General features: G+C 37.4%; 2 protein-coding genes across 2 annotated transcripts; one reads left to right on the forward strand and one right to left on the reverse strand.

Moving 5' to 3' along the window:
* Positions 1-192: 192 nt before the first annotated feature.
* On the reverse strand, positions 193-11,889 carry LOC117918669 (GPI transamidase component PIG-T). Its single transcript, XM_034835484.1, has 5 exons — positions 11,535-11,889; positions 9,475-10,737; positions 3,221-3,370; positions 2,944-3,124; positions 193-607 (listed from the first exon to the last, which is right to left on the reverse strand). The coding sequence occupies exons 1-5, from the start codon at positions 11,754-11,756 to the stop codon at positions 426-428; spliced, it is 1,998 nt and encodes a 665-aa protein (XP_034691375.1). The 5' UTR covers positions 11,757-11,889; the 3' UTR covers positions 193-425.
* A 2,232-nt stretch (positions 11,890-14,121) lies between these two features.
* LOC117919057 (probable galacturonosyltransferase-like 4) lies at positions 14,122-15,683 on the forward strand. Its single transcript, XM_034836098.1, has one exon. The coding sequence runs from the start codon at positions 14,254-14,256 to the stop codon at positions 15,322-15,324; it is 1,071 nt and encodes a 356-aa protein (XP_034691989.1). The 5' UTR covers positions 14,122-14,253; the 3' UTR covers positions 15,325-15,683.
* Positions 15,684-18,838: the final 3,155 nt, after the last annotated feature.

Consider the following 18,838-nt stretch of genomic DNA (forward strand, 5'->3'; position numbering starts at 1 on the left):
CAGTAGGTTTAGCAATGTCTCAACTCTAATTCAACCAGACTTTAAGATAGTTCTTGCGTTGGCAGAACAATTTCATCAACCACGGACAACTTAAAACAACAAAATGCCATCCGAACTATTTGAAACCCTATGAAAATTTCATCCACAACATAAAAAGAATTTCCTACTGACAACTCATAAAAGAGTCTAAAATCCAGTGCAATCCGAGAAAAGATTTGTATTTCTTGAATTTTATCAAATAATTTAGAGGTTGACAATGAGTGGTAGATGTGTTATCTGTAATTCACTTAAAAATGATACAAAATTGGTTAAAACCTGGACGAGCACTGTCTATCATAGAAAACTTTTCTTTAAAAATCTGTGATTGCAATTTCTTTTAGCACATATTGTACAAGAGGATACCTTTTGGAAGGCTCCTCTGGAGGTCATCCAGAATAATACTGCCAACCAGCAGCAATCCCAGCCACTAATATGACTTTGAATATTAGCTTAGAACTAATTAAGGATGATGAAGCTGATTGCGTTTGGGTAGGTTCCCATGATTTTCCTCTCAGCTTAGCAAACAACTTGGATAGCAGCTGACCAAGCCGACCAGTCTTCTTGGAATCTGTATGCAATCAGGAGCAAACATTAGCAAGTGCAGAAAGATTAATGAGAACACAAACCAAATACATGCCCATTTCATAGATTATAAAGTGGATTAAAAAACCCGTTTCACAGTTCAGAAAGTAGATTAAACAAACCACAACTTGGATGGACATTTTTTTTCCAACTACTGAAAGAGAGTGATAGTCAACGGTCGAACAATCTGAGTGCACAGATAAGGGGCATAGGAGATCTCTCTGGGGAAAGGAGAATGCATTTCAGATATTCCACTGCACTTGTTGGTGTGCCATCCATCACAATAAAGCTGAAATTCTATTAAAGCCCATAAAATGACAACCTTCTTAACTACTTGGCAAGTGTAATTCCCAGGGATAGTCAGCTCTGCTTATCTAATTGAAGCCAGTGACCCAAAAAGTACACAGCAGTACTTCTAGAGAGTTAATATGATGAAATTTGGAGAATGAAAGAATTCCTAACAAGTAACCATTATACTGAAAATTGTTAAACGCTTGAAAATGATTTGAAGGAGATAATAGCATCTCAAAAGATTAATTAGTTAGGTGATTAGTCAACTAAGTAGTTTTGTGTTCACCATATTATTTGATTTCACACATTCCTAATGAGGTTTCCAGGCCAGTGCTACTTGTGGATGACATTGGGTTGGTTGATGAGGCCAAAAAGGGGCATGCCTCCAAATCTAGTAGCTCAAAGTAAGCTTAACAAAATATGTAATGTAGAAGAGACCATTAATTGGGTAAGGTTAGTTTAGCCTGAATGCATGTTTGCCCTCTTTTCTCTTCAAACCAAACAAGTGTCCAACTTTATATCCCTCCATCAAACATGAAATAGAATCCTATTTGTCAACTCCTTCACACAATAAATAACTGTAGGTATCTCGTGATTTTGGTTAGTTCCCACTTTTTGGTTTTATTTTTATACAAGGAAATTCTTTTGGTTATGGATTTATGAAAAGGGTGAATGTTGGTTTGAAGTTGGTTTTGTGTGATTGGTTATGCAGATCAAAATAAGTGAAAATGAGAATTATAACTCACTTTCTTGGTTTACGTGTCTAAACAAATACCATGCCTATTGCAACATGGGTATATAGAGAAAATGTAAAACACTTGTTATTACCAGGATTTCAAAAAATAGAATTTTGCTGCAAGTAGTGTGTAAAGTTTCAAATAAAGTATCTAATAGAAATCTCATAATGCATGAAACAGGTAAATAGAAAATTCTTCTAATTTCCCTTCCGAGATAGTGGTACGTAACTGGATTGAATTTTTTATAATATTCTTTTATTATCAACTCCTTGGGACATATTTCTAGCAAACTCAGAAGGGTAATGCAAGTAAAAGTGAGTCTACCTCTATTCAACAAATATTACTTCTTCTAACATGCTATTTCAATATGCTCAATCAGTGGATCCCACACTACCCTTGATTTCAAAGGGGCAACCAAGAATAAACCAAAGTAGAAAGAAGGCAACTTACCCACTTTACATGCCAGTAGCAGGGCCAAGACCTCAATATCTACTGTCCTGCAGAAATTATCCTCACTCTTTGAGGAACTAACCCAAGCCCAAAAACGGCTTCAAAATGAAGTTTTCTCCTTTCTTCATCTCTTTTCTCTTTCTAAAATTATTTCCCTTTGCCTATTGTTCTTAACCATTTCATATATGATTATTTCCCTATAACCACTAAGCTTCATTATTAAACCAAATCTCATTTCACCCCAACTTTGCTTTATAAAGATAACATTCTTCCTTGTTTCCATGGGGCTATCTTGCCTCAGATCAAGAGCCTTTAAGCCCAAATAATGCTCCTAAATTCCTAATTTATATCTTGGATAAGTGCGTTTCACCACATGTCTCTTGCTAAAAGCAAGGAGATTTATCCATCATCAATACATTTATGGTAATTCCAGGGGAACTACAGGTCGAAAATAGAAAGGATGTGCAAAAATTGCTTCATCTCACTTTCTTGTTTTAGGGAAAAACATTGCACATTTAAGGGGCAGTTAGGAAATTGAAAAGGTTTAGGTGACTTTTGGGTTGTTGAGATTTTAGGTAAGTTACACCTTTCTCAGTTGTTAAAGTATTGATTAAAAATATATATATATCAGAGCAAGGCTTCAGTATATATTACCAATGTGTTTCAGTTAAGTATTGATATATGCAAAGCAAACTATTTCATGATAACTGATTCTACAAACACTATTAACCAAGACAATTACTGTCATGCATACCATAATTAAAACCTCCATTAATGTAGCACCCATTCAATAAACTTGAGATTTCTCATTGAACTTAACTAACTCCAGGAAAAGTAAAATTACCTTTTCTTTTTAAAAATCTTTCTTCCTCACCAACACGCCTTCGAAGGACATTGAGCAGTGATCCAAAATATAAAGCAAATACTGTGCATGTAATCGTGATGACATTATAAGGCATGCTAAAATCAGGAGTGGTCAATGGTACAAGTAACACTTCTGTATAACAGAGAACAGGACTTTTTTCCTGCATAAAATTCCAGAAAATTAAAGTAAAAACACAATCACAAGTAAACCCAAATGAGGCACCCTTGGAACTGGTAAAATTAGCAGTACTTAATACCTGGAATTTTGATAACAAGGGTGACTTGTTCAAAGAGTCATCCTTTAGAAAATGCATGCTTGCATGGAAGTCAGGGAAGCTTATCACAGCTGATGGGATGTCAAAACCCTGATTTGCATCTGGAGGATATTCATCAATGTGCAAAAAACCCTGTGGATGCACATTATAATAAATAAGGAAATCAACCAAATCAAGAAAAGGAGCTACAACATATGTAAACTTAATCAGTGTTTCCTCTGGGTTTGATTGGGCTTTGGTGGTGGGGGATTCCTCTAGCTTGGGAGGGTTAGCCGCTGTCGAAGGTGTTGGTTTTCAGGCTCTGTTGAGTGTTATTTTGGCTGCTGGTAACTGTGGGTGATGGAGACAGAGGGGGAAAAGTCCTTGGCAGAGATCAGAGTGGGGGGAGAAGTTGAAAGGCCTGCGCTTGATGAGCCACTGCAGGAAAGGGGGGTTTCTGGCAGTAGTTGGGATGATAGTTGTTTGGCGAAGTTCAACAAATCTTTGGGATTTTCGACAAAAGGTGTTGAAGGGGAAATCCTAAAATTGCTTCTAAAACTGAAAAGTAGAAGAGATCAAGGCAAGAAGAGGGGAATTTCAGGGACTACTAGGTTTGAACGGGAATTCAAAATGTTAGAATGTTCGATTAATTATGATGGGGTGAGCAAGGAGAATGGTTTGGACAGAGGTGGAGGGATAGAGTTTTGTATTTTAAATGAAGATTAAGATCTTATCTTGGAATGTTCGAGGGGTCAATGAAATAAATAAGAGGAAGATAATCAAAGCCTTAATCAGTTCTCAAAAAGTGGATTTGGTCTGTCTACAGGAGACTAAAATGCAGGACATGTCTCTAGGGGTGGTGCGAAGTCTAGGAGTGGGGAGACTTTTAGAGTGGGGAGTTTTGAATGCTGGGGGTACTGCTGGAGGGGTGGTAGTATTTTGGGATAACAGAGTTTTGGAGTTGGTAAGGATAGAGGTGGGCCTCTTTTCCATTTCCTATCAGTTCAGAAATTGTGAGGATGGTTTCGTGTGGATTTTTTCAGGTGTCTATGGTCCTACTATGAAAAGATACAGAGAATTTTTCTGGGAGGAGTTAGGAGTCATTCGTGGGCTTTGGAATGACCCGTGGTGCATTGGAGGAGACTTTATTGTGATCAGATTCCCAAGTGAGCGTAGTAGAGATGGGAGGGTGTCTTCTTCTATGAGAAGATTCTCGGAGGTGATCGATGATCTAGATTTGAGGGATCTCCCTCTTAGGGGGCTCGTTTACCTGGAGTGGTGGGTTGAATAGCCAATCCATGTCAAGACTGAATAGGTTTTTGGTCTCAGAGGATTGGGAAATCCATTTCAATGGGGCGGTGCAGTACATTCTATCTAGGCCGGTGTCCAATCACTTTCCCATTCTATTGGATGAGGGAGGGTTGAGGAGAGGGCCAACCCCTTTTCGATTCAAAAACATGTGGTTGAAGGAGGAGGGGTTTGATGATCTATTGAAAAGGTGGTGGCAAGGTTTCAATTTCGACGGATTCTTCAACTTTATCCTTGCAGAGAAATTAAAGGCTTTGAAGTCCAATTTAAAAATCTAGAACAAAGATATTTTTAGGAAGGTGAGGGTGAATAAGAGTTTGGCTCTGGACAAAGTGTCTTACTGGGACTCTCAGGAGAAGTTGAGATCTTTATCGATGGAGGAGTTGGAAGCTAGAAAGGAAGCAAAAGAGGATTTTAAGAAGTGGGCTCTTATGGAAGAGATTTCTTAGAGGCAAAAATCAAGAGGAAGTGTGGTTGAGGGAAGGTGACAAGAATATAGGATTCTTCCATAGGATGACTAATTCCCATAGAAGGAGAAATTGTATGTCAAAGATCAAATTGAATGGAATCTGGTTAACAGAAGAGCAGGAGATTAAGGGGGGCATGGTCAGTGCCTTCCAGAACCTTCTATCAAATCTTGGTGATTGGCGCCCAACTTTGAATGGTTTGGATTTTGATAGAATCGGTGTTGAGGAAGCTACTAGTTTGGAGGTCTTTATAGTGGAAAAGGTTTTCTCCGCTCTCTTAAAATTGAACGGGGACAAGGCTCCCGATCTAGATGGCTTATCTTTAGCTTTCTGGCAGTGCTATTGGGATTTTGTGAAAGTTGAGGTTATAGGTTTTTTCAAAGAGTTCCATGAGAAATGAAGATTTGTAAGGAGTTTGAATTCTATGTTCTTCGTTTTAATCCCAAAAAAAAGTAGGCGTGGAAGACCTTAGAGATTTTAGACTCATTAGTTTGGTGGGAGGCTTGTACAAGCTGTTGGCAAAAGTATTAGCTAATAGGTTAAAGAAGGTGGTGGGTAAGGTGGTATTTTTAGCTCAAAACGCTTTCGTTGAGGGAAGACAAATTCTTGACACTGCTCTGATTGCCAATGAGGCAATAGATTCTTTGCTGAAATGGAATGAGAGTAGGGTGTTGTGCAAGTTGGATATAGAGAAAACGTATGATCTCTTAGACTGAAATTTTTTTATGTTAGTGATGCAATGAATGGGTTTTGGGGAGAAGTGGACTGGATATCCTGGTGTATTTCCATTGCAACATTTTCTGTTTTGATCCATGGCACTCCGTTGGGATTCTTCAACAGCTCAAGGAGACTGCGTCAGGGAGACCCTCTTTCACCCTACTTATTTGTGATCGGGATGAAGGCTCTTAGTAGGCTCATCTTTAGAGCAGAGAGGGGAGAAAAGGGGGGTATTTATCAGGCTGCAGGATAAAGGGTAGAAGTGGTGATGGGATTCTAGTCACTCATTTGTTGTTCGTTGATGATATGCTGGTCTTTTGCGAGGCTTCCCAAGATCAGATAGCTTATTTAAGCTGGTTGTTGATGTGATTTGAAGTCATCTCAGGTTTGAGAATCAATTTGGATAAGAGTGAAATTTTGCTGGTAGGGAGAGTAGAGAATTTGGACGCTTTGGCTCTTGAGTTTGGTTGTAAAGTGGGGAGGCTCTCAACTACTTACTTGGGGCTTCCATTGGGTGCGCAACACAAGTTCGTGGTTGTTTAGGATGGGGTGGAGGAGAGATTTAAAAAAAGGTTTGCTATGTGGAAGAGGCAATTTATCTTTAAAAGAGGGAGAATCACTTTGATTCACAGTACTTTGTCTAGTATGTCCATCTACTTGATGTCTTTATTGCGTATTCCAAGAGTGGTTAGATTAAGATTAGAGCAAATTCAAAGGGATTTTTTGTTGGGGGGTGGGGGGGGAAGCTTTGGAGAGGAAGCCTCATCTTGAAAAGTGGGATACCGTCTATTCAGACAAAAGGAAGGGTAGTTTGAGAGTTAGACGTCTTTCTACTCTCAATAGGGCCTTTTATGTAAGTGGAATTGGCGCCTTGCGAATGAAAGGGAGACTCTTTGGAAGCATGTTATAAGTAGGAAGTTTAAGGAGGAAGAAGGGGGGTGGTGTACTAAGGAAGTGAGCGAGGGGTTTGGTGTGGGATTTTGGAAGGAAATCAAGAAGGAAGGGTCTCTTTTGCAAAACAAAGTTGTATTTTCTGTGGGGGATGGTAGAAGAGTGAACTTTTGGAAAGACAAATGGTGCGGTAACATTTTGTGATTCTTTCCTCTCTTTGTATGCCTTAGTGGCTTCTAAAGAGGCTTGGTTAGTGGAGTTGTGAGACTCAACGGGCGAGGAAGGGGGTTGGAGTCCTAGGTTCTCTAGACCTTTCAATGATTGGGAGGTGGAGAGGCTACTTGTGACAATACAAGGAAAGAAGCTTAATCCTAATTTAGAAGATAGGGTGTTGTGGAAATAGACTAAGGACAGGATTTTTTCTTTCAAATCTCTTTATAGTGCTCTAGATTCAAGAAGTGTTGTTCAATTTCCAAAGAGCATCATTTGGAGTCCTTGTGTTCCTACCATAGTTTTAAAAGGCTCAAGGCGCACCAAGGCGCAAAGTAGTCCTGGAGCCTGAGGCGCAAGGCGCATCTAAGGCGCGGGCTTTAGTGAAGTGAGGCGCACCCTTTCCCCTTTCTTTTTCTCCTATTTTCCCCCTATTTTTCTTCTTCTTTTTCTTCTTCTTCTTCACTTCTCCAGCACGGAAGAGGCTAGGGCAAAGAGTGGCAGTGGTCTCGGGTTGAGAAAGACCAGAAAAGGGGGGTGGATGGAAGGAACAGGCCAAAACGGCGTCGTTTTGGCCTGTTTTTTTTTTTTAAAGAACAGGGTCCAAAACGACGTCGTTTTGGTTCCTGTGCACTTAAGTGAATAGGCTCCAAAACGACGTCGTTTTGGTCACTGTGCACTTAAGTGAACAGTGTCCAAAACGACGTCGTTTTGGGCCAGAAAAAAAAAAAAAAAAATTAGGGCTGGCTGGGGTGTCTCTGCAGCTCGACTGGAGGAGGAAGAAGAGGAAGAAGAAGAAGAAGAAGAAGAAGAAAAAGAAGGAGGAGGAGGAGGAGGGGCGCGTACCTGGTCGGGCCGTCAGAGGCGCCTCGGGCGACCGCCTCGCGCCTTGCTGGAGGAGAGCGCCTTGCGCGCTTAAGCGGCGCCTTCGTGAAGGGGCGTCGCCTCCCTTCAGGCGAGGTGCCGGAGGGTGGCGTCGCGCCGCCCCGAGCCTAGGCGCGCCTTAGGCGCGCCTTTCAGAACTATGGTTCCTACAAAAGTGGGTTTTTTTGCTTGGAAAGCCTCTTGGGGTAAGGTGTTAACTTTGGATCGACTTAAAAAGAGGGGGTGGACTTTAGCTAATAGATGCTTCTTTTGTTGTGAGAAAGAAGAGTCTATTGATCATATTCTAATTCATTGCACCAAGACAAGAGTTTTATGGGAGTTATTGTTTGCTCTTTTTGGAGTGATGTGGGTCCTTCCTTATTCGGTTAGAGATACTCTTCTTGGTTGGCATGGTATCAACATGGGCAAGAAGCATAAGGTGTGGATGGCAGCCCCCTTATGTCTTTTTTGAGTGGTTTGGAAGGAAAGAAATAAAATTGCTTTTGAAAATGAGGAACTTTCGATTCATAGGATGAAAAATTCTTTTGTATGTAATTTTTGGCTTTGGACTAAGTCGATTATAGATGAAGGACCTCTTCTTTTAATCAACTTTTTTGATTGGTTGGGTGTCAGATGAGGGCTGATGATTTTTTGTATCCCCCTTCTTTTTGTTCTTGCTTTTTGGCGCCTCTTGTATCCCTTGTATGCTTTGGGTCAGCCTTTAGGTACCCTTTCTTCTAATATATATTTTTTCTGTGTGTTTACTTATCAAAATATATATATAAACTTAAGAGTAGGAAATAAAACAACCATGATGGTAGGACCACCGATCACAATCTAGATGTTCTCATACATAACAACTGCTGCATTTTATCCACTTGAAGAAATTAAGACATTCTGTACATTCATAGAACTTCATTAACTAGACAGATAGGGTGGTAACTGGACAATGGACATTAAAGAGGAAAGCAAAGGTTGCATAGCAATTCCGGAAGAAGCACTATACATGAGATTTAATATTCCTTTTTGGCATTGATAAAGTAGGCAAAGGATGCTCCTGCCTTACATAATGTGATAGATGTAAGGGTTATTTTTCCCTATTGTGCTAATGATGCCCGTACTTCCATGCCCAAGTCAATAAGCAAAATCCTCCCAACACCTATTGGCATGATTACCCCTCCCCACTAGTTTTTAACACTAGCCAAGCTGCACAATTGACCGTATTGCACTCTGGCTTGACAGCATCAACCCTCTCAATTTGCAGCACTAAATAGGCTTCCCCTTTTAGAAGCAAACAGCAGTCCTGAATCAATTGGAAACTGTACATAGTGCAGGATTTTCAAGAGTTTATCAAGAGAACTTAGCAGAACAAGCAACCTAGTACTTTTTGCCATTCCTAAAGCTAATCAAATAGCCCCTAGATGCATTCATCCTTCCTAATTCCCCTACTTTTCTCTTCTTTTCTGTTTCTAGAACATGCATATGAATCATAAAAATTAAATGCATCGAGTCTGATAGCCTATCAGAAAATATGAATTAGCTGCATTACATGTGTTTTGCATGTGTGTGGACACACAATGTTCGTGCATGACCTATGTCAATGACAATCCATTCAAGTTACAACATGCAAAACTACCTAAAATACCGTCTCTTTCTAAGTTACAAAGTCATCTAAATATATTTGCTGCAAAGCTCTCAGTAAATACATGTTAGTTGATAATAAACGACACAAATATCCAACATAGCTGCCATATAATAATTCCAAATCTAACCTCAATCAATATAAATGTTAGATCATACCTTATCAAACTCTAGAGTTAATGTAACTGACTTCACACAACAAGGGAGTTTAAGGGCCATCTCCATCACCCCTGGTGACACCTTGTCTTCAGAAGGTGAAATGCGCATCCTCTCAATGAAATCCGTGACAGATTGAGGTTTTCCATCAACAAACACTTGTAGGGTATGAAAATATACCCTAACATACCAGGGCACAACTTGGAAAACATTAAACCGCAACATACAACTGTTTTCAATGGTATCAGCAACACAGAGCCCATCACTTGGTTCAGTAGCTTTTAAGGAAATAGCAATGGCACCCCTTTCATTTCCACTTCCCATTAAAAATCTACTAGCATGTAATGGTGCTTGAGGAGATGACCAAACTACAGGAAACTTCCATGTAAACCCCAAATCAAATGGCTCGGAATTACTATAGTTATCAATCAAGTATTCATACAGAACTATTGAGGTATCATCATGCAAGATATTCACTTCTTTAATCACCCTATTTGGGGCAATGGATAATTCAAAGCCTGGGTTATTCCAAGTCTTTTCAAAGGTTACATTACCAGCCCCAGATCCTTCATCTTCTGCATGCAAATTTTTCAGTTCAGACACCAAACCCCTCTCAACTTGAACATACACATTACTAGATTTTGCAAGAACACATCTTCCACTGACTTTCCTCCCAAAAATTGAGCTCAAAGACCAACTGGGTTGTAATACTGAGTCACTGGAATAAGTCATGCTAGCTCTTTGAGAAGTAGTAGGTTGAAGAACAACTGTAAGGGTTTGATCAAGTGCTATCCCCGATTCTACCTCCGTTGAGCCAAATTCGGTTGAGCTCAAACGCAACCTCTGGGAATGATAAAAGCCTCTATAAATAGATGGTCTGTCCATTAATGCAGCTAGCCCAGCTTTATCTCGACAAGGAAGCAACTTCAACCAGGGAGTTAGGTTCTCAGTGCAAACAGCTTCACGAGGCAAAGAGCCATACCTCAGACTGCCAGAAAATGGCTGAAATCCCCAATCAGGAGCAGAATATGCAGTAGAAGACTCTAGGAAGTTGATTGAAGCACAAAAGAGACCCGAAAGTGTGTGAGTTAAATTTTTCCAGGAAGCATCAACCAGATCATGTGGGACATCAAAGACTGCCCACAACTCAACCCCAGGCGGCTTTGCATTGCTGCTTGATATGGGGTCAAACCCACCCCAGCGTTCGTAATTCCAGCGACCTTGAGTGAAGGACAACTCCATCTCCCGAATCCGAAATTTCTGGACCTGCTCAAGCATCACCAAGGCCATAATTCAGTCACCAAATTGTCAAGGACTCAAAAGCACTAGCTTGAAACAAACTATAAGAAACCAAAATTAGCATTACTTTCCTTTAGCCTTGTTTGCTTTAATGGAGAATCCCCAGAATTTGTTTCTTTCAAATTTTCATAGATCACCATGGATATGTTACCATGAAGTTTGAGAAAAACATTAAATGTGCTTTGAACTGCATCCAGAGTTCAACTCATGAAAATTTTCCTATGCAACTAAAGGAAAGGAAAAACATAATGAAAATGAAAGGAAGCCATATGGCTTCTGACAGAAAGTCCAACTCATGCCTTGCTAAATAAGCAAAACCAGGAGATTCAGAGAGTTATGGTTTTCTTCAAATTTTCGACATCTTTCTCAGCAACCAAACAGAGCACACAAACAATAAAACATCCATATAGATGGATAAAACGTGCGGTTCAATGCAGACACAAATCCAACTTCAGCTGTATTAACAGTGGAAACACAAATAATAATAGCCAAGATAATAAAACCTTGGAGATTCAAACGTTTTTCTTTTCTATGATTTTACTGAAAATAAAACAAACAAAATCATAGATACTACGACCTAATAAAAAAGGCTTTGGGCACAACATCCTACTTCTGCGGTGTTAATCATAGCAACAGATACCTAAGTAATAAAAATGTCCGAGATTAAAAAAAAAAAAATCAGTGTTCCTTAATTTTCCAACATTTTCTCAGCGACCAAACGGAGCACAGAAACAAGAAAAAGAAAACAAAGATACAGAAATTACCAGCTGATAAAGAGCTTTCGGGAAGAGGCGGTGGTGGTGGCCATAAGTTCTCGTGGGAGGAGCTTTGCTTTCGAAGTGGAAATGCGCGAGCACTTTGCGATCGGCCAGAGGTTTCAGCAGCAGTTCTTCTGAGAATTCTTCTTCTTCTTCTTGGCTGAGTGAGGCGGAGGCTATAGAGGAAAACAGGAGGACTGCGATGAGGAAACGAAGAACAGCAGCCATGGCGATGGAGGTGGCGGTGGTGGGCTGTTGGCTACCAGGTTATCGACCGGAGATCTGTCATTGCAGCCACACCCACCCTCTAAACCGATCGGAGTGCGAGTTGGATCAATGTGAGCGATCGTAGGGATCCAACTGCAAGCCCGCACCTCCGGGTCGGCATTTTGGATCTACCCGAATCTTTCCATTTGGGTCTACCCGACCGTAGAAAATTTCATGACTAAGGTCGGTCCGTTAAATATAGGGCAAATCTATTTTTTATTTTTTTTATTTTTATATTTTCTTTATTTTTTTCTGTTTTTCATCTTTATTTTCTTTTCTTTATATTTTCTTTCAAAAATTTCAAGAAATAAACATAAGGTTAGTATTCTACTCTCTTTTATAGGATTTCATACTAAATTTTGGCATAATCTAAAATATTAATTCATTAATTAACCTTGCTTTTATTTTATTTTTATTTTTGAGTTTTTACTTTATTAATTATAGGGTTTAATATGGTAACCAATATTTGGTTAAACCTAAGTTTCGATGATGATAAAATATGACACGAATTTAACATCTAATTTTAAGTGTAATAAGTAGGCAGATTTTCTTTGATCAATTAAGAAGAAACTATATAAAGCTATGCAACTTAACGTTGATGTGCACTAACAATGGACGCATAAAAAAAATTTTAAAGGTACCTAACAATTCAAAATCTCTTCAAGTTTGTTGATAATAAAATCAATATTTTCTTATCTATATAGGGTTTTCAAAAATGATTAGAAGTATGTTATGGTCGTTCTCGAACCTAACTGAGTTTGAAAATTGTAAATTTACAAAATTTTGAAAAATTAAGTGGACTAATTGTTTGATTGGGGGGTTTTGAGTTACAAACTTGACAATGACTAACAATTTTGCGGTAATTGAGGTTTTGCTTCAATCGATCAAGAAGTTTATAGTTTAATAGTCACTTTGTATGATTTTTCCAATGACTAGTTCTCTAGTTGTTGACCAATCAATCAACTAGTAGAGCTAAAACCATGCCCAATTGCTAATTTCACTCCAAAACTCTTGTTTAAGGCTTTCCAAGTGCATATATAAGAAGCCCAACATTTTGAAATTATTTTTACATAATTTTATTAAGCTTTAAAAAGTATTTGAGTACACTTTTTCATACAACTTACTAATCTATACTTAATGCACCTTAATTATAGTTTTTCTTGTATAATTTAATTTTATTTTCAAGCTAATTTACAAAAGGTAGACTCATTATGGTCATGATTAAGTAGGACGCTTAATAAATCACTTTCATCCAACCAATATTAATATTTGGAAAAAAATAACCAAAGTTGATTTAATTAATTAGATAAAATACTAGTGGGGTTTATGAGAAATCACATTGATAAAAAAATGTAAATTTATTTTAATTGCTTAATATATGGTACATTCACATATTTGATGAATGGAAGAAAATTCAAATTTGTTACTAAAATGCAAACTAATTTCCATTGATGTGGTGATTGTGTTTTGGGTTTTGATAATGATAAATATAATGATTATGATAATTGGATTACTTAGAGAAAATGACTAAAAAAAAAAAAAAAAAAAACATGTTGCATGTTTTAGGGCGTATTTGGCAACATTTTTTTAAACACTTTTCAAGAATAGGTTTTAATAGCGATTCTTGATTATTTTAAAAAATAAATTCAATTTATGAAGTTAAATATAAAATCAATTTTCTTTCTTAATTTGTGAATATACCATGCATTTATGTATAATACAAATGCTTTCAAAATATTTTTCATATTTTTAATCATTTATCAAAATATCTTAAATTTGTTTTGAAAAACAACAAGCTTTCATAATAAATTCTTAAAAAACTATTTTTAAAATTCAAATTTTATGTTAATTCCAAATGAGGCCTTGAAATGTTCAAATATGCTTTCAAGCATTTTTAACCTCAAATTCTTTTTATAACGTTAAATTATTAAAAAAAATATTTTTTAAAGTGAGGACAATAAGTTGAATTATAAACTTTTTTTTTTTGAGAAAATAAAAAGGGAAGAAATGGGATTCATTCCATACAAATATAAAATACCATCTCTTGTGGGACAAAAAAATGGAAAAATATATTTGAGAGAATGAAAATTAAAAAAGAAAAAAGAAAATTTTCAAAATTGTTAATTTAAAAAATACTTTTCATATTAAATATTTCTCATAATAATAATAATAATTAATATTGAAAATTAGCATGGGATTGATGTTTAAGTTTTTTTTTTTTTTTTTTTTTTTTTGTGATTTATAGCATTTTTTCATTGGAAGGAGGGTCTGGTTCTCCCGAGGTTTCTTCTCTTCCTCACAATCTCACCAACCTCTCTCTCCTTTCTCCTTTTTTTGTCAAATCATTTCTAACCTCTCCTAAGCCTTCTCCAATCCAGCCTACAATGGCTGTCGATCATCATCTTCCCTAACCTCCACCCTCCTTTTTCCCTGTTAATCATCGCCATAGCTAGACAGGATGGCCCTTTGGAGCCCCCCTTCATCTCTACCCCTCCTGGGCCTCCTGTCCATTATAATTTTTCTCCGTCCCACCTCTGTCGTCACTTCTCCTTCTGGTATACGCCATGGAATTATCCGAAAACCCTCCTCCTATGAGCCTGCAGTCGTCCTCTTCCGTGAAGCCCCCGCTTTCCGAAATGGGGATGCCTGCGGCTCGTCGGATGCGGACAGGATACATGTGGTCATGACCCTTGACGCCAACTATCTCAGAGGCACCATTGCAGCTCTCTTATCCATCCTGCAACACTCCACCTGCCCGGAAAACATCGATTTCCACTTCCTATGGAGTCACTTTGAGTCGGATATCTTCTCCAGCATCAACTCCACATTTCCTTTCCTGAACTTCAAGGTGTATCGGTTTGATTCGAATAGGGTTCGTGGGAAGATATCCAAGTCCATCAGGCGAGCTCTGGACCAGCCTTTGAACTACGCAAGGATATATCTCGGTGATATACTGCCGGCGGATGTCCGGCGGGTTATTTACCTTGATTCAGACCTGGTAATGGTGGACGACATCGCCAAGCTGTGGGGGGTGGAGCTGGGTGACAAGGTGCTGGCTGCGCCGGAGTACTGCCATGCTAATTTCACTAACTACTTCACCTCTGCGTTCTGGTCTGACCGGGCTTTGGCCCAGACGTTTGATGGCCGGAAGCCATGTTACTTCAACACAGGGGTGATGGTGGTGGACGTGGAGAAGTGGAGAGAAGGAGGGTATACTAAGAAGGTGGAAGAATGGATGGCGGTGCAGAAGAAGAAGAGGATATATCAGTTGGGTTCTTTGCCTCCTTTCTTGCTTGTTTTGGCTGGAAATATGCAGCCAGTCCATCATAGATGGAACCAACATGGGTTGGGAGGAGACAATCTTGAAGGGAGATGTAGGAGTCTTCATCCAGGGCCAATAAGCCTGCTACATTGGAGTGGGAAAGGGAAGCCATGGTTGAGGTTGGACTCAAGGAGGCCATGCACCGTCGATCATCTGTGGGCGCCTTACGACCTCTACCGATCATCGACGAGCTCGCTAGAAGAATGAGGTCAATGGGGGAGCTTGGATTGATTGGCATTGAAGGATCATATGATTAGGAGAGCAAGAAGGTGACATTGATATATATGTGGGATAACAAAAATATTCAAAAAAAAAAAAAAAAAATTGTTGCCTAGAAGTTCCATTTGAGGTGAAGTTGTGTAGAGGAATAACAAAACTTTTGCTGATCAGGTGGCGGAAGATGGAGGGTGTTAGGGGGACTATGAGGTATATATGTATGGAGGAAAATTATGGGTTTTGTTATTATCTTACCTACATCACTCAATGGTGTTCTTATGTGTAGATTAATCAAAAAATGAGTGCTGATTCCAGACGAATCTATGATTGTCTATCAGATTTTCCATGTTCTCCTTTGAACAACTTTTCTGTATATTAATTAATCATCTCCAAATTAATCCCACATACATATATATACTTATTTCTTTCCAATTCTCTTTTTCTTTTGCTTGGACCCCCACCCCTTTCTTGTACCAAAAGTTATGACTTCAACAGACCATTCAAAACAAATTCATGGAATAACTGACTTCACCATTCATTTTGAGGGATATTCATGGTTCTGATCATGGCTTGGGCCAAATCCCAGGGTGGGATTGTTGAAAAGGTTTGTGCAAAAAGGAAGAATCATGTATTACCCACATGTGATGAAAGTATGAAGCCATGATAAGATCATAATTGAAGTGATTGCAGATGCCTCTTCATGGAATGTGTTTGATGAAAACTTCAGAAATGCAGCAATGTACTGACCATGCACCATTTCTACCCATCATATTATTGCCATAGAAAAAATCAAAAGCTAATTAAGTTCTTGTTATTTAATCCCCAAAGGGGAGGAAACATTGACTAGAGAAGCATAGAATTGAGACGGGTGAATTTCACTAAGCAAGCTGCAGGGAATGATCTGTCACACATCGTATATGGCCACTTCAACACACAGAGGGATATTGCCCAATGAGCCAACTAACCTGACTCCAGAGTCCGTGCTAGAATTTTTTAGGCTCCATGGTGCTAGTCCTCTGCATTGCCTCCTTCCTCTGCCGGATGAAATCACCTGACATTTCATTTATGTTGGTGACCAGACTCACTGGGGGCCGTGGCCTTTCTGCTGTGCTGCCGGCCTTCCCTCCTTTTGTGGGAATTGGCTTGACCATAGGTGGCCCTTTATCTTGGAGCTGATCAGCAGAAGTTTTCCCATTAGATATTGCGATATCCCGAACTGCGGGAAGCTCCTTTCTCTGATCCTTCACTGGAACAGTCTCAGGTCCCTTCTGCAGTTGAACCTCAATGGCAGTGACAGTAGGACTACCACACCTCTTATCACCTCTATTTTTATACTCAATGGGCACATCCGTGGAGACTGGAGGCCGGAAGCCGATAAGTCTGCTCAAGACCAAGTTGAAGAGCCTGTGGCAGATGCCAAGAGGCTTGGAATCCTCCTCTTTCTGCATTACTGGTTTTGAATATGAGGTAAAAAAAAATTGAAGGGTGGTTGGTATATGAACAAATGGACTGGATGGATGTATGATGATTCTATTCTTAAGAAATGGGGTAGCCTCTGGTTTGAATGGGAACGTCTTTTTCTCTTTTGATTCAAAAGGGGTCTCATTTCTTGGACAAATTCAGCAGAAAAAAGCAAAAGGGGGAGCTTGCAAGAATATAAAGATTAGAAAGCACTGGTTGATACTATGGAATGGTGAGAGAATTGGAATTCTACCTTTGCTTGAAGCTTGTTATATTCCCAAATACCAGGAGACACGCCAATTTGCCATAGTTGTCTATACCCTACAAAAGATGGCTAGGTATGAATCAAACGTTTCTAGGCATTGGCTTCCAGGGCATTAGGAGATTTATATATGGCATTGGAATGATTCTATTCTAATGCAATCTCTTCATATCTCAATTATATTAACAAATTGATGGATTCTCTTGTACCCTTTGGATAATTAGTGTGAGAGAACAAAATACGTTGGACTTCCTTATCTTAGGTTTTGAAAAACACACATTAAGGAAAATGATTTTTTTTATATTTAATTTTATTATAAAAAATATAGAAAAATGAATAAAATATAATTAAAATTAATTAGATATTTATGCATTTTCAAATTATTTAATTTTTATATAAAAAAAATAAAATGAATGAAATGAGCTTGAAGTGATGTATGAAAATAATTAATTGAATGTAGATGAATTTGTTATTTTTCTTCATTTTTACTTGCTTTCTATTGTTCATTTTTATTTTAATTTACCTCAAATTTTATAAATAAAATTTTATAAGAATCAAACATGATCTTAAAGTCTGATTATGGTGATTTTAGTGAAAGGATTTTAATTCAAATCATGTTCGATTCGATCCAATGATTAAAATTTGAGATTTTTTTTTTTTTTTGTGAAATATCGATAATATTGACGAAATATTGGTGATATATCAGTTTGAAAGCGAAAAATAAGTGAAATAATCAAACTAGCTCGAATACTATGGAATTGATTCGGATATATCGATGGATATATCGAATATATCGGCAATTTATTGGGGAAATATCAGAGATTTTTTTGAAAGTTTTTTTTTAAAAAAATATTTATCTTTTTTTTAATTAATTTTTTTATTTTAAATCTATATTATCAATTTATTTTTTATTTTAAATCTATATTATCATTTTATTTTATTTTATCTTTTTTTATTTTTAACTACTTTTTATATTTATCATCAATGGTGTTATTTTAAATTTTTTATTCCATCAAAAATTTATAATAAATTGTAAAAAATAGAAAAACAAATAACTCAAAGTCTAAAAACAAATTATTTTCAATAAAAAGTTTAAAAAACAAACATTTTCTAATCTTGTACCATTTGAGTTGAGCCTCTACCAATTTAAGATCAATGCTTCTTTTTACTAATATTTAAGGTTATACTTGATTATTGAAAATTTGTTTGGATATATTCTTTTTTTTTTTTCTATTTTTAAAAATAAAAAATAACAGTAACTTTAATATATATAGATGTAAAAACTCTTAAAATTTTACATTAAAAAAGTAATGATTTTAAAAATTGTTTTAAAAAAATTAAGATATCAAAAAAAATTAAAGTAATTTTAAAAAATATGAGATAAATTTATATTTTTTTGTACTATATGTTTTATTTTTATATAGAAGTTTAATAGGTGGGAGAGATAAATTATTAAAAAAAAATGTATTTTCCCCATCTTTTCTTCCACGTGGCTTGAGATGATTGGATTATAAACATAAACCCTAAAATTAGAATCCAATCCAACAAATGGCAAAGGTATTTTTGAATATTCTACACTAAGATTTGGGCTCATATTCTATGGGGCATTGCTTATCATATTCAAACACTACATTTGAGTATAGCATCCCTCCATTAATTAAGTTATCCTCATGGTTGTCTATGATGAAAAGGACAAAAATAATATTATAGACATCAAGCATTCAATTTGTATCACTTTATTATTATTATTATTATTAAGGAATTTTTTATTTTATTTTTAAA

This window comes from Vitis riparia, chromosome 7 (genome assembly GCF_004353265.1).
Source record: "Vitis riparia cultivar Riparia Gloire de Montpellier isolate 1030 chromosome 7, EGFV_Vit.rip_1.0, whole genome shotgun sequence".
Lineage (NCBI taxonomy): Eukaryota > Viridiplantae > Streptophyta > Magnoliopsida > Vitales > Vitaceae > Vitis > Vitis riparia.

Bases quoted from the DNA above. Each gene is read 5' to 3' on its own strand.
- LOC117918669 (XM_034835484.1), bottom strand. From the start codon at position 11,756: ATGGCTGCTGTTCTTCGTTTCCTCATCGCAGTCCTCCTGTTTTCCTCT. The intron at 3,371-9,474 runs GTATGATCTAAC...GTGCATCCACAG, and splicing joins TAACTCTAGAGTTTGATAAG to GGTTTTTTGCACATTGATGA. The intron at 3,125-3,220 runs GTATTAAGTACT...AATTTTATGCAG, and splicing joins CCTTGTTATCAAAATTCCAG to GAAAAAAGTCCTGTTCTCTG.
- LOC117919057 (XM_034836098.1), top strand. From the start codon at position 14,254: ATGGCCCTTTGGAGCCCCCCTTCATCTCTACCCCTCCTGGGCCTCCTG.